At 41.1% G+C, this 16,079-nt stretch overlaps 1 protein-coding gene across 1 annotated transcript; it reads left to right on the top strand.

Moving 5' to 3' along the window:
• Window positions 1-1,875: 1,875 nt before the first annotated feature.
• Window positions 1,876-13,792, top strand: LOC119501866 (monocyte to macrophage differentiation factor 2-like). The gene is made up of 7 exons (XM_037792551.1): window positions 1,876-2,238; window positions 6,502-6,583; window positions 8,642-8,802; window positions 10,727-10,801; window positions 10,877-10,978; window positions 11,163-11,232; window positions 12,503-13,792. The coding sequence occupies exons 1-7, from the start codon at window positions 2,081-2,083 to the stop codon at window positions 12,701-12,703; spliced, it is 849 nt and encodes a 282-aa protein (XP_037648479.1). The 5' UTR covers window positions 1,876-2,080; the 3' UTR covers window positions 12,704-13,792.
• Window positions 13,793-16,079: the final 2,287 nt, after the last annotated feature.

Genomic DNA, 16,079 nt, shown 5'->3' with positions numbered 1-16,079 from the left:
GTGTTTTTGTTAGCCTAGAATGAGCCCTTCATATCTACATAGGGAGCGGGTCCTCTTTATGGAATCCACCATGTCGCTCCTCCATGTTTCTACAGTAGCCCAGAACAGACAAACCAAACACTGGCTCTAGAGAGAGCCTTTCATGTTTTTACTTCACCCAAAGGCCACCGTAGTTCTCCGACACACTTGGAAATAGAGGGGGCGAGCGGAGGGGTATTCAGTTGGTTGCAATCTGCAACCACACCACTAGATGCCAATAAATCCTACACACTGCCCCTTTAAGTCTGAAAAGTAACTAGTAACTAACAGATAAATGTGGAGGAGTAAAACACTGAATATTTCCTTTTGAAATACAGTGGAGTAAAAGTAGAATAGCATAAACTTTAAATACTCAAGTAAAGAACAAATACCTTAAAATTATACTTCAGTATAGTATTTGAGTAAATGTATAATTACTTTCCAGCATTGATTAAAATGTGCAGAAAATATAATTCAACAGTTAAAGCAGCAGTGGGTAGAAATGGAGCAAATATGATTTAAAAAAGTTATTTTTCATAAAACGGTCACTATATCCTGACAGTAGTACATGAGACAGGTAATCTGAAAAAAAATCATGTGTCCTCCGGTGCGCCTAATGGCATCTGCAAGATTTCTCTGAGCAGCTGTCAATCACTCGCAAACTCCGATCAAACGGTCAAACTAGGCAGCGCTGATATGCAATTGATATCAAAAAGGAACTGAATTATATATTCCTACGGAGCATTTTCTGCTTAAAGCAGCAGTAGGTAGAAATGGAGCAAATATGATTTTAAAAAGTATTTTTTATTAAACGGTCACTATATTCTGACAGTAGTGCATGAGACAGGTAATCTGAAAAAATCATGTGCCTCTGTGTCCTCCGGTGCTCCTAATGTCATCTGTAAGATTTCACAGACTGGAGGAAAACAACCAATCAGAGCCGAGCTGGAGCCCTGCCATCTCTGAGTAGCTCTCAATCACTCCCAAACTCTAATCAAGCAGTCAAACTAGGCAGCGCTGATCAAATATGAATCAATATTCTGTTACTGTAATAACTATTTCTCTCCTCAAATGTTTTCAGAATCATCTTGTAGTGTACTGTTTAGCTGTAAAATGAGAAAGTTTGTGACCCAGCAGCCATGTTGAGATCAGTTGAGGAAATACCAAACACCGCCCACCAGTCGGAGCACAGCCAATAGGAACGCTCTCTGTCTTGGCACTTTATTCTATTTATTTCTTTTAATCTTTTATCTCATCTTCTTTTTATTCTTGTATTTATTGTTCTTATTTCAAATATTTTTATTCTTGTACTTTTATTGATCTTGCACCTCCCCATATGCCACCTACTGTGTTCCCTCTGTCATTGATGATTGTGCAGTATGAATGTGTATATGTGTCGGTGGACTGTAGAAACTGAATTGCCCTTCGGGGAGAAATAAAGCTATCTGTATCTGTATCTGTATCAATGATGCCAGAAACATTCTGCCTACTGCAGGTTTAAGGTGTTTTCTGAGGGGGGTAAGCGGTGCATTTGGGGGACCATGGACTTCTAAAATCCTGTCCAGACTGTAGCTGACAAATGGTGCCTTTTTGTCCACCAGTGTGTTTACATAATTTGTCCCCCCCCCCTGCATACATGCACAACTTTCTCTTTACAGTATACATACTGTATTTCCCTAAAGGTTATATGTTCCAACAACATTTAAATGTCCCACCAGTGTGAGAATGAGAAGTGAGGCAGGAGGAGGAGGCACTGTCGTTGTGTTGGTGTTGTTGCTGTTTGGCTGGTGTGTTATCATCAGCCCGGATAGGGGAAAGGGGAGGGGAGGAGAGAGGAGAGGAGAGGAGGGGTTACAAACCCAGTACCGCGGAACATCCTGCAAACACATCTGAGACTAGGAACAAAACTCTGCACAGTTTCTCCCTCTCACACACACACACACACACTCACACACTGCTGGCTGCTGGCTGCAAGTTCACAGGACACTTCAGATCAAATCGTGTAGTGGCTGTTGTTGGTGTAGTTGACTCTGCAGGTCGATGTCGGACTTCTTGTGTGTTTATGTTGGGACGCTTGGCGGTGGGACATCCGGAATGGGGGATCCGTAGAGGAGACGAGGCAAAGCTGCTGCTGCTGTTGGTAAACAGAGCGCACCAACAAGCGCGCGCACACAGAGCTTATACGCACGAGATGGACTTTAAGAGGACAAAATTTGCAAGGTATTTTTTTAAAAATATTTTCTCAGGAAAGTTTGCCTGCAGCATATTTTTTTTCATGTGTGGCACATCCTGTGCATCCATGCGTAATGACGCGCTGCAACTGGGACCAGGGATGTTATAGATTAGTCTGTGTGTGTGTGTGTGTGTGTGTGTGTGTGTGTCAGAGAAAGACAGACAGAGAGAGAGAGGTGACGAGCTTGGAGAACATTAGCCTACTTTTATTACTGTTGAAGTACCCAAAACAGGCTGAAAAGAGCACTTATTAACAATTTAATTTGGAGTTTCACCACCAGAATCACTATATTTCTTGCATCAAAGTGCAATTTAATTTAAGTACAATTTCATTTGGAGTTTCACCACCCAGAATCTCTATATTTCTTGCACCAAAGTGCTTCTCCATCTGTCTTCCCATCCATCTCTCTCTCTGCTGTCCAGGTTTTTTTATTAGCTTTAGTTCAGCAGTTTTTTTGTATCATGTGCTGCTGTATTTCACTAGAGATGGCATTACACACACACAGATGCAATTTACAGTATATCACATTGGATTCTGCTTGAGCACATTCGTCTGTCAGTTATCCTCCAGGTCTGTGTCTTCCTGTGTGTGTGTGTGTGTGTGTGTGTGGGGGAGATGGCGATAATCGTGAGAACCAGAGTTGGAGTCCCAGAGGAGATGAACTTGATCTTTTACTGTAAAAGGAATAGCCCTGGAGTTACAGAGAGTGTATACCCACAAACATACACATTCCTATAGTGATCCAAAGGTTCTGATCCTCTTAGATGCAACCGATCCTATTAATGTATGGAATGTGCTGTAATAGGCTTTTATAACACTGCAAACACTGGCTTTGTTAGGTGAAAACACGCCACACACATGACGACGAACATGAATCGAACCATATGACACACACACACACACACACACGCAGAAAAGAAGAAACAGGAAAGACAGAATCTGAATACATGAAAGAGTGGTGTGCCGATGAGGACAACAATGCCCTCTCTGATCAGAGCCTGTGAATCCCTATTCCGTCCTTTCAGTTCATTACACACACATGCACACACACACACACACACACACAGAGTCCTGTCATAACCGATTAGAGGACATCGGAGTGCTACATTCAGGTCCATTGATATCTCTACAATACCACAACAGTGCTCAGCAAAATAGTGTTCTCTTGTTATGCACTTGGCACGGCCCGTGGAACTTCAGGGGAAAACTGAAGGAATACAATTATCTAATGTTACTAGATGTTTTCTTTCTGTCATCTTGAGAAAGATAGAGCATGTGACACAAGCTTAATTTACTGTTTTTTTGCAGTAGGAATCATGCAGACATTCACATGTGAGTGTCGAAATAAAGAACGTTAATATAGCAGCAAACAACTATTGTCTATGTAAAGATATAGAGGAGCGATGTCTACCTGAGCAGAGAATGAAGTCTCTCTCTCTCTCTGTGCGTGTTGTAATCAGAGCTTCTCCGTGCTTTGTTGACGTAGCCGGGCCGGCTGCACTTGTATCTGATTACTTGTGAGCGTGTCCCACTGGCTATTTCACGGCCATCGCTCTGCACTGCTCTTATTCGGCGGTTACAGCTGATAATGCCGTCATGACCCACAGCGTCAATGCGGTTCCCACCCAGGTAAACACTGTTCACTCGGTCAGCAGTGTTTTGCCGTTGTTTTCACTGTTAGTACTGTTAGCTGCTAGTCGCCGGGGTTGTGTCTAGAAGGTAACCCGCAAAACATCTGGCAAAAACATGCAAAAACTCTGGCGAGACTCGCTGCCCGATGGCCTATCCTAACTCAGGCTGTCATTCGATTAAGATATTTAATCACGATTAATCGCATGATTGTCCATAGTTAATCGTGATTAATCACATATTTTTTTATCTGTTCAAAATGTACCTTAAAGGGAGATTTGTCAAGTATTTAATACTCTTATCAACATGGGAATGGACAAATGCTTGCTTTATGAAAAATATATGTATATATTTATTATAAGAAATCAATTAACAACACAAAACAATGTCAAATATTGTCCAGAAACCCTCACAGGTACTGCATTTAGCATTAAAAAATATGCTCAAATCATAACATGGCAAACTTAAGCCCAACAGGCAACAACAACTGTCAGTGTGTCAGTGTGCTGACTTGACTATGGCTTGCCCCAAACTGCACATGATTATCATAAAGTGGGCATGTCTGTAAAGGGGAGACTCGTGGGTACCCATAGAACCCATTTTCATTCACATATCTTGAGGTCAGAGGTCAAAGAACCCCTTTGAAAATGGCCATGACAGTTTTTCCTCGCCAAAACTTTAACACAAGTTCGAAGCCTTTTTTATCCTCCTTTGCGACAAGCTAGTATGACATGAATAGTACCAATGGATTCCTTAGGTTTTCTAATTTCATATGATACCAGCATCTTCACTCTAGCTTTAAAATGGAGCCCAGAACATTGATTGCGTTTATGCTTTAAAGAAATCAGTGGTGTTAAAACAAATTTGCGTTAACGCGCTATTATCGCGTTAATTTTGACAGCCCTAATGCCTAACCATAACCATCTCGCGAGAGTTTCCCAACTCGTGGGTTAACTTCTAGACACGACCAGCCGCCGGCTCAGCCGTCGCCTTGTTGAGAGCCGTGTGGGGGCAAAACATATACTCTGAATTTGGAATTTAGCACCTTTAATAAAGGTAATTAAGAGTCTGTATTACAATAATAAAGTGATAAGACGTCTAGAGTCCATTAGAGGAAGAAAAGAGAGTGACACTAATGTAATGATTCTGCTATATTAGTGATAGTAATAAAAAAAAAAAAAAAGATGCAGAAAAAGTGTGTGTGTTAGTGGACGTTGTGTGTGAAAGACAGAAGTGTTTTGTGCATTAGAGAGCCCTGATGCCTTGTACTGACCTACAACAGGAAGACACAGACATTCTTGTTATGAGGGTTCTGGTGGTGAGTGCACAAACACGCCTCAAGCTGAAACTGAAATTTTACTTTCTCATTCTTTTCCTGTCCACCAAACCACAGGCACACAGACAGTTTTTGACAAGATAAAATTGACGGTCAGGATGTTGTAACCATAAAATAAAGTTTATCCATTATAAAATCAGATATGTAGCGTCTGTTCTTTGAATCTAGTGAGCATGTCTTTTTATCACATATTGACATCTTAACCAGGTTTCCTTTTATTTGCAGATTAAAATTATTTTATGAGATCCCGGAATATTTTAAATGGTTTCTAATCACGTTCAAAGGATTATTTTTTACTAAAATGTGTGCAGCTTGAAAGATTTGGACTCTGAAAATTACTTATTTTTTTTGCCAGATGTCAGGTCGTTGTGTTATGCAAGACTTTTTCCAGCTATGTTAACAGGAGTGTTTTGGTAATTGGGTGTTTTATAGACTTTTAGGTGAGGGTTATGACAAGTGATGGTGTTCTTCTTCTTCTTCTGATTCACTATCTCCTCTCTGTTCAAAATTAATAGACCATTACAACAAACAGCTATGGGACATGTGTGTGTGTGTTGCGAATGAGGCGTGATGTCTGTGTGCGTCGGCCTAAATGTGTAATCAAATAACACAGCTGACTGACGCAGACACACCTGTGGCCCTGCACGAGAGGCTGCAGTCAAATTACTGTGTGTTTGTTTGTATATCTGTGTGTGTATGTGTGTGTGTGTTAGTGTGTATTTGTGCATCTTGTCGTATAAAATGTGGTTTCGTAACATCTCCAGATGTGTTTTTCCCTTTAAGCTGGGATTGAGAGATTTACTGCTGATTAAATAGTCTACACACACACATACACACGCTTGCGCATGCATGCACGCATGCAGACACACGCACACACCCACACACACCCACACACATAAAGTAACTTTCTCAGTCGTATGTTGCAGCATAACAAATAATGCAAATATAGTTAATGGTTAGTGGTCAGTGGTATCCTGTTGTGGTAGTACAGGCACAGACATCGCCGGTGACTATAGCAACGCAGACAGTTGCCCCAGTAACGATGAGGCACACTAAAATTCAGACAACGTGATGTGGATTAGAGACCTGTAAATCCTCCAAGAATGACCATCACACACCCACACACACACATACACACACACACCGCTGGCCTTCATGGGTTCAGCACACAGTAACTTATTAACTAATAAAGCAGTACCTTTTTTTGCCTCTAGATCTGCATTCATTACGTGAACACACCCCCTCTGTCTCTCTCACCCTGCCTCCCCCCTCACCTCTCTCTCAGGTTCATGAACTGCAGGGTCCCAGCCAGTAAGAGATACCAGCCCACTGAATATGAACATGCTGCAAACTGTGCCACACACGGGGTGAGCCAAACTGATTTTCAGAGTAAAAGCAAGTTTTTCTGCTTAACTCTCTCTATCCCACACCGCCCCCGTGCTCTCTGTGTTTGGTGAGTCTGTCAACTCAGACTAGAAGCCTCTGAAAAGATGGAGGGGATTGCGAGGAATGAGGTGAAATACGTAGGATTTTTTGGCTGTGCTGTAGAGGCTATAATCTGTGATTCAGCCTTTAGCTTTCCCTAATCTGCTGTAATCCCTGTGCGGCGCTTCCGCCACCGACAGACAGTGAATGAAATAGACAGAGGATGGAAAAAACGGAATGAAAACATGTCCGTAATGACTGTAAAGCCTCAAATGGGCTGGGGTTTTCTAATACTTCGTTCCATTCATTCATTCATTCATTCATTACGCAGGGCAATATATCTCATAAACATCAAGTATAAACCGCTGCTCCTTCGCGTCGAAAGGGGGCCATCTGAGGTGGTTCGGGCATCTGATCAGGATGCAACTTGGACGCCTTCCTTTGGAGGTTTTCCAGGCACGTCCAACTGGTAAGAGGCCCCGGGGTAGACCCAGAACACGCTGAGATTATATATCTTGTCTGGCCTGGGAACGCCTCGGGGTCCCCCAGGAAGAGCTGGAAAACGTTGCTGGGGAGAGGGATGTCTGGAATTCCCTGCTAAACCTGCTGGCCCCGCGTCCCGGCCCCGGATAAGCGGATGAAAATGGATGGATGGATGGATCAAGTATCATCTTCACCTTTTGTTAAATACGGGATCAGTTAAAGGGACTATTTGTCACTTTCAGAAATGCTTGTTAACAGCGACACCTGTGGCCGTTAAGTCAACGAAAGTCAGCGTCGGGCTCGCGCTTGCTCGCTCTAAATAGACATGAACGAGCATCACTCAAAACAGTGAGGCGACACATGTCAGCTAAAACCACAATATCACTCTATATTACACCTGCTTGGCAGTAATGTTAGCTGACCAGACGAAGGTCTTTCCATGAATCACTGCTGATCCTAGTGCTGAAGCAGGAAGAGACCGCAGCTGGTGTCTTCCGCGGCCGCGGTCTCTTCCCTGTTCAGAACAGGGAGACACTGGCACCCGGTCGGAGACGATAACGTTTCTCGCTGTGGAGCCCCGTCACTTCACAAGACACGGGAAACCTCTGTTGGTCTGGAGGAGCTGCAGCAGTTATTTCTGCACAAACGTCCACTGTACATTCACTAGATATTCTCAGAGCTACGAAGTCTTCTGCAGTGTGTAGTGTGCGCACATGCAAGTGAGGTGGAGCGAGGACGCACGCGTTGTGTAAGTGAAGAGGAGCGGTCTGAACAGCGTAGCCACATGCGAGCGCGCATTGGATCCCGACCCGGTAGATTTATACCTGTAAAAAGTTACAAACGGTCCCTTTAAAGGAATAGTTTGACATTTTGGGAAATGCGCTTTGCTTTCTTGCTGAGAGTTAGATGAGAAGATTGATACCACTCTCATGTGTGTATGATAAATATGACGCGACAGTCACCAGTTAGTTTGCTTGGCTTAGCATCAAGACTGGAAAAAGGGAAACAGCTAGCCTGGCTTTGTCCAACGGTAATTAAATCCACTTAATAACATGTTACAAAGTTGTTTTTGTATAGATAAAACATACATGCCACATGTTAATTAGTGAGCTTTAGAGGCATAGGTAGGTGGAATTTGTTACCTTCTGACAGACCCAGGCTAGCTGTTTCCATTCTTTATGCTAAGGTAAGCTAACCGACTACGGTTGGTAGCCACGAGAGTGGTCACATTATTCCTTTAACAGTGGTTGCAGCTGTTTCTAATGTATTCAGCGAGAGAGGAATTGAATGTTAACAATGTCAGGAACATGTTAGGAAGACGTTTCAGGACAAATGCAGAATCATTTTCCAATAAGGAGGAAAATCGACCAATTAAAATGTCTTGTGGTTGCAAATTCTAGATTTAACATATTTATTTTATATAGAGTTAATGCACTTTGAGGAAATCAGAACATTTTTACAAAAAAAGTCTCATAGAATTTTAAATTCTGTGTGTGTATCTTTGTGATCTTTTCTAGTTATGGATCCTCCCCAGTCTGGTGGGCGGGTCTGTGCTCTACTTCCTGTCTGTGGACCAATGGCATCGTGTGGCTGCCTGGCTCTATGGGAGCGGTCTCACCGGCCTGTTTGTCACCTCAACACTCTTCCACACCGCTGCCTGGAAAATCAGCCACCACCGGTGCGTGTGTGTGCGTGTGTGTGTGTGTGTGTGTGTGTGTAGCAGGAAAACGCTGGCAGGGATTTGGCAGATGTGCATGTGTGTGTTTATGTGCCGCTCCGGTAAACATTCTCATCACACTCAGACGTACAGTTTGTTAATTATGACAGAGCCAGAAGGCCAGAGAGCAAACGGCAGTTGTGACGTTGTAATGAAAATATTTCCTCAACTCACACCCTCTAAAAGGCATTCAATCACATATTAACAGTCAAACACACTCTTCACATAGAAAATAACACATCAGTTTTGTCCACTTTCCTGACATGACCCCCATAAAACTCCTAATGGAAATCTTTAACCATGAAAAATATATCTCAGAAAGCCATATTCTTGAAATGTGGTTTAACTAATCCTGACCAACGTGTTATCAGGCTGAAATTATTTTTAATTCTCTCATTGGTCTAATAACAAACAGTCAGAAACATTTAGTTGAGGTGATGCCTTTTTGTTCACTGTAACCCAAACTATATTAATGTAGGTTTGAGGTTGAAGGTTCATTCTAAATTGATTTGGACTGGTCTTTTTCGTTTTGCTATGTATTTTATAAGTATAGGTATTTAACTCTACATACGATATTTTTTAAATTTCTTAATTTTTTTTTAAACAATGTATTTATTGATTTTCAACAATAGTAAGACAAATAGACAGACAGCCAGAAAATATTAACAAAACATAATTGACAAAACATTACGGTGGGAGTATAGGTAAATAAATAAAATGTTATAATCAAAAAAAGAAAAAATACACCGTTTAAAAGTAAAATAAACATATCGAAATTAAGAAAAATTATATTTGAATTTGGATAATTACACCAAAAGATCATAATGGTTTCTCCGTAACCTGAATTTTCATTATATCATAATCATATATGGCGTTCACCCTAAGAAGTCCAGTTAATGATCTAGCTAACTGCAAACAATCCTGTACTTTTCCAGGTTTGAGATTAAGGACTTGTTTCTACGACAACACCTCCAGATAATTTAATTTAAACCGACTTTGAAGAACTGAGAAATCCAGACTCATCAATAATTAAGTGAACCTAACTCAGTCATCCATGTATGGAGAACAAGGCCAAAGACTAGATTAATTTAGTTTAAAGAGGACCTAATATCCTTGTGTGCTTTTCCCCTTTCCTTTAGTGTGTTGTATAATTTTTAGTGCATGTAAAATGTCTGCAAAGTTACAAAGCCCAAAGTCCACGCCAAAGGGAGTTACTCTCCCCCACAGAAACACTGATCCTGAACTGCCTGAAACGTCTTGCTTGAAGTCCTGCCTTTTCTTCTGTAATGTGGTGATGTCACCAAGTAACACATCCACCTTTCTAGCAGCTAGATGGGCACGCCCTCAAACAAAGCTAGTTAGAGCGGAGCTGTAGAGGAGTCCGAAGAGTTTGCTTCAGTTGAACAATCAGAGCAGACTGGGCTTTTTTTCGGGGACATTGAACTTTAAAGTATGTAAACATGTTCTAGTAGAAACCCAAAGTACAAGTATGCACTTGAAAATGAGCATAATAGATCCTCCTTAAAAGTTAGTGTGATTTTTATGATTTTATTAACATATTTAACTGAGAATGTGGTGAATAGATTCCAACTCTGAAAAGCAACTCCTCTGGCAGATCACATGATAGTCAAGAAAGACACAACAAGCTCTGTTTTATATGTTGAAGGACAGGGTCAGGGGGAGTTTGCCTTTGTGGTGTGTGTTTTCACAACAACCAAATTTGCCTTCTAAAATGTGGGACCTGCCATGTATTGAAACAATCTTTAGTACTCTGTAATGCGTCATAAGTAACTCAATACTTTGCTTAGTAATGTTTTTTTGCAGGCTGGGTCCTGTATAGTAAACTAGATAAAGGTTATCTCTCCTTGTCTTTGTTTGTGTGTAGGACGATGGAGCAGCGATTCCACATGTGTGACAGAATGGCCATCTACTTCTTCATAGCTGCCTCCTACTCTCCCTGGTGGGTTACATACAGTCTGGTGGACAACATAGCTGGTAGATGAAATAGTGACGGTACCGATATGTGTGTCCTCAGGTTGATGCTGAGGGAGCTGGGGCCCTGGGCGTGCCACATGCGCTGGCTGATATGGCTCATGGCATGCGTAGGATCCATGTATGTCTTCTTCTTCCACGAGAGGTAACCCAGTCCGTCTTTGTGTCTCTATCTCTGCTCCGTGTCCCGGTTTGATACAATCAACCTGAAACCAAACTCCCGTCCTCAAGTGTTTACAGCAAACACTGGGCTGCTGTCTGAAGCAGAAACAATCACACAGAACAATGGAGGTGTTGTATTCTCACGTTGTCTGTTTTTAACCCTGCAGGTACAAGCTGGTGGAGTTGTTTGGGTATGTGGCCATGGGGGTGGTTCCTGCTTTGGTCATCCTGTCTATGGTAAGCACAAACCCACAGAGGTTTAAGCTTTCTTCTGTGAGTCCTCTTCCGCTGCAGCAGGTTTCCTGCTATTGTGTGAGAATCAGACACTGTCAGTATTTAAAGAACCAAACAGGTTAGTTCTGTTTGTTTTAGTCCATTACCTACAAATCATATCTAGTTACTGTAACTTAACCGATAACTATTTTCAAAAGTATGTTTTAAAATTTACTTCCTCTCAGCTGTTGAATACTTGATTGTGATTGGTCAATCACGGCTCTACGGTCTGTTATTTCTTTATAGCAGACCGTTGCTATGTATAACAAACCGTTGCTACGGGCGCAGTTCTGATCTCGGACTCTGACGGACCGTTTATGTTTCAAATTAGTAATTTCTGAGGTAGCCGTGTAATAAGAGAGATAATGTACAGCTGGCGGGTCATTGTTGTGAAATAAACCCCTTCAGGGTGATGCAAGACCCTGCCGCATCGCATCGGGGTCCGCACCTCCGCTCCGTGTCGGGGTGCGGCTTCGCCCTGTCGGGGTTTATTTCAAAACAATGACCGGTTCGCTGTACATTATCTATTACATAATATATTATATTGTACTTATATTTATTCTATGTATTTCTTATTATCTACAAATCCCATGAAAAGGCCAAAACCAATAATGCTTTAGTCGGTCTCTCAATACTTTTCTATCCCGTCTGTGGCTCTAAGCCTCAACCCCATTCATTCATACTGAAGATGTAAATCTTTAAAAATTAATCAGAAATATACAATATTTTAATTATTCTTTTAATGTGAAAAGACAAGATGATTTAGTAAAGCAGATGGGCTCTGAAGTTTTTCATCGAAACAGGAGTAAAGAGCATAGAGCTGTAACGATTAAACCATTAGTTGTCAACTTTTAAATGAATTGCCAACTATTTTGAAAATCGATAAATCGGATTGAGTAATTTTTTTTTAAGAAAAAAAAATTCAAAATTCTCTGATTACAGCTTCTTAAATGTGAATATTTTCTGGTTTCTTTACTCCGCTATGACAGTAAACTGAATTTTTTTGAGTTGTGTACAACACGAGACATTTGAGGACGTCATCTTGGGCTTTGGGAAACACTGATCGACATTTTACACCATTTTCTGACATTTGTTGGGGACTATTTCCTGTCGCAGATTAATCCACATTTTGATTCAACTAAAAACTGAAATTAATTTTGTTAAACATGCTCTATCAAAGAGTTGTATATTCTTTACCACCTCTTCACTTGTCTGACTGTGTGAACTGTTGCAGGTGGAGCGTGCAGGTGTGTGTGAACTGGCAGTGGGAGGTGTCTTTTATATGATGGGTGTGGTCTTCTTTAAGAGTGACGGCCTCGTCCCTTTCGCCCACGCCATCTGGCATCTTTTTGTCGCAGCGGGAGCATGGATTCATTATTACGCTATCTGGAGGTACCTGTACTTACCTGGGCCGCTGCTGCAGACGTCGAGGTGACTAGCCGCTCTCACATGGTGAGATCGCATGGCTCCACACCATGCGACTGACTGAGAAAAGTACATTTTAGTCACGAGACCACTGTGTTTTGACCACCACTAACCTGACTCACGAGGCTACGCCTGAAGAGATGGTGCTGAGATGATCTGACCGCTATAGATCAGATGAAATTCTCCAAAGTTGGGGCCAAAACCCCGAGACCAAACCCTCTTACTGTTTAACTGAAAGTCATTCCAACATGCTAATTATATAACAGACTGATGAGTGAACATTTAGCCTGGCTGGACCAAACGTACGCAAAAATACAGTTCTAATTCTGCTGTATAAGACATGTTATTATCACAAAGATAAGTAACAGCCCTGGATAGCAATCTTAATTTGTTCATCACCTCACGGTAGATGTTTGCACAAATAACAACTAACTAAAACTAGCAACTTTAGATGAACAATATTCAGTTAAAGAAATAGTTTGCCAATTTGCTAATGTGGTTAATCATGTTCTTGGCGAGAGTTAGATGTGAAGATTGACATCACTTTGAGGTTGTCAGGCAATCAGTGGAGACTCCAGGAAGTCACTGCTTCTATGCTAAGCCGTTTCTGGTGGTTGCTTCATATTTACCGTATAGATACGAGAGTGGTGTCAACTTTCTCTTCTAACTCTCTGCAAGAAAGCAAATTAGCATATAAAAAATAGCGAACTATTGCTTTAATCACACATTTACATAACAGAACTGTCGGTATTCAGTCTGTGACTATACCTGCTAAACTATCCTAGGCTAGTAAACTTCACCCTTTCCATATTCCAACCATAAGTGATGTGCCAAAATGTACCACAGAGGCATTCCTTTACATTGGTGCTAGCCCTTAAGTTACTTTATTTTAGTTTTGTCCATTTTGCACAGCGGCAAAATATGAAAATATAGAGTTGGCACCACAAACAACACACTTGCTGCCACTGGTTTCATAAACAAACACACTCATGTTAGGTTGACTTAAGTGGTGGACACACTGCCCGCATGAGGCTCGCGTGCTGGCTGCGTAGCGTGTGGTTTTTTTATTTCGGCGTCTATGTTAACAGGTTAGAGTGAACACACTGCCCGCATGAGACTTTACTGCAGTTTACATGTCTAGACATCTGTAGAATATGTCACAGACAGTGAAAGTGATCTATTGACTGTATATTAACTTCATACCAGCAAGACTTTACTACAGTTTCGATGTCTATCTGTAGAATATGTTACAGAGATGAAAAAAAGTAAAGTTAAGTAAACTTGTTTTTAAATCAACACTTCCTGCTTTCATTTCAAAATAAAAGCCCTCAGGTGTTTTTTTCTATAGACAGAATCCCTTCATTTGTTAACACGAGGCTTTTATTCTGAAATATGAGCAGTCAGTGCTGTGGAACACGCAGTCACTTTGAGAGCTCAAAGAATTGATAAAGTTTGGGGTTTAAATCAACACTTCCTGCTTTCATTTCGAAATAAAAGCCCTAAAGCGGGTTTTCTTTGCACAGAATTCCTTCATTTGTTAACACAAGACTTTTATTCTGAAATATGTGCCGGACAGTGATGTGGAACAAGCAGTGACTTGGAAAGCGTCATAAATGAATACAGTACGGAGTATTAATTGTGGATTATTACTATTATTTACTAATTACCACACGTTTCTGAACCTTTCTCTGTCTAAAATAAATATAAATTATATTTATCATGAAGTTAAATGGCCATTAAAAGGCAAACTCTATGCAGAAAGAAAGGGCTGACAGCAGCAGCAGAAACACAGCTGACAGGCAGCCGACACGCAGCCAACTCGCGTCTAGTGTGAACACCAGACTCCTGCATCACGCAGCCATCACGCGACGCAGACGCCACGCGAGCCTCATGCGGGAAGTGTGCCCACGGCTTTAGGCTGAGTTCAAAATCGCATACTAACGTACTGCATACTAACGTACTGCATACTAACGTACTGCATACTACTAGAGTTGCACAACTAATCCAAATGTTAGCGAAATTGCAATATGTCCTGCTGCAATTTTCAAATCACAAGAGGTGTAATATTTATTAAAGGTGAAATGTGTGTCAAAATGCTATTTTAAATTAAATTTAATATTATTATGATGTCAATATTATTGCAATATCAGTCAAAATAATCGCAATTAGATATTTTATTTGTCAAAATTGTTCAGCCTTACACACTACATGCTCAGTCAGTATGTACTGCATACTGCCTACTAAATTAGTGATGAAGTATGCCATTAACAGGAGACTGTTAACACTGAAGTCAACTCAAGCAATACGTCTTCTCCGCATCACATGACTGTATTGATCACAACGTTACCAGGCTGATCTACCGTTGAATGAAAACTGTTATTGTAAATGTAAATCAACATTACTTCTTTCTCTCAATGTAATATTTTCCAGTATCATTTTAAAGGTGCAGTGTGTAGGATTTGGTGGCATCTAACAGTGTGGTTGCAGATTGCACCCAACATAAACTTCTCCCGTGTTCCAAGCGTGGAGGAGAACTGGCCGCCGCATAAACGCGTGTGGCCTTATTTAGAACCAGTTTTTGGTTTGTCCGTTTTGGGCTACTGTAGAAAGATGGCGGCTGGCTCCGTGAAGAGGAACCGCTCCCTCATAGTATGAATAGTATGTGATTTCAAACACAGCCTTTGACTGCAGCCTGCAGACAGACTTAAAGTCATCATGGATTAGCTGGTGACACACGGATATGAATCAGTGACTGAAGACGAGACCTCTTTTATTCCAGATAAAGGTTGACTGTTGAGGATAACGGTTCTAAGTAGAACCGGCCCGATTTTGCTTCTGTTGTGATTTTTTCTTGAATCTGCCTCAAAATCAATTCTCATAATTTACTGTTATGTTATTTGAAATATGAAAAGTCTAATCTAGAGCTAATGTAACACTAACTGTATTCTGTGTCTAATGTTAAATTCACAAAGAATGTCAAGGTTGTACGCAGTGATTATCTTGTTTAGAGGACGATGATTGCCAGTTGTTTTGTTTCAGTATCCTTGAGCACTTTTCTATCAGCAACAGCGTTGAATAATTCCTAAAATCCTCGGAGGATGACACAATCAACACATTGGTATGTTGTACTTTTACAGTTTATACTTCTTTAAGCACTGTATAGATCCCACTTGCAGGTTTCCCCTAACCTCTAGTAGCTAAACTGTTTCTGTTGTTACAGAAAAATCAGAGCACTTACTCAGGAAGTAAGCATTTATATATTTTTTTTAAATCAGATGATCTATTTTGTAAAATTGTATTTCCACTGTATTAAAGAAGAGACACTATATTACACTGGGAGGGGTGCGTGTATTTTGTGGATGCTGAAAATGCTTCATCACATCGAG

Source organism: Sebastes umbrosus, chromosome 14 (assembly GCF_015220745.1).
Source record: "Sebastes umbrosus isolate fSebUmb1 chromosome 14, fSebUmb1.pri, whole genome shotgun sequence".
NCBI lineage: Eukaryota > Metazoa > Chordata > Actinopteri > Perciformes > Sebastidae > Sebastes > Sebastes umbrosus.
The sequence above is the reverse complement of the archived record's forward strand: the minus strand, read 5'-3'. Positions and strand labels throughout refer to the sequence as shown.

What these genes read in the sequence shown, in the direction of transcription:
- LOC119501866 (XM_037792551.1), top strand. Translation starts at nt 2,081, where the DNA reads ATGTTGGGACGCTTGGCGGTGGGACATCCGGAATGGGGGATCCGTAGA. An exon ending in TGGAAAATCAGCCACCACCG is followed by an intron (nt 8,803 to 10,726) that starts GTGCGTGTGTGT and finishes GTTTGTGTGTAG; the next exon opens with GACGATGGAGCAGCGATTCC. An exon ending in GTCTTCTTCTTCCACGAGAG is followed by an intron (nt 10,979 to 11,162) that starts GTAACCCAGTCC and finishes TTAACCCTGCAG; the next exon opens with GTACAAGCTGGTGGAGTTGT.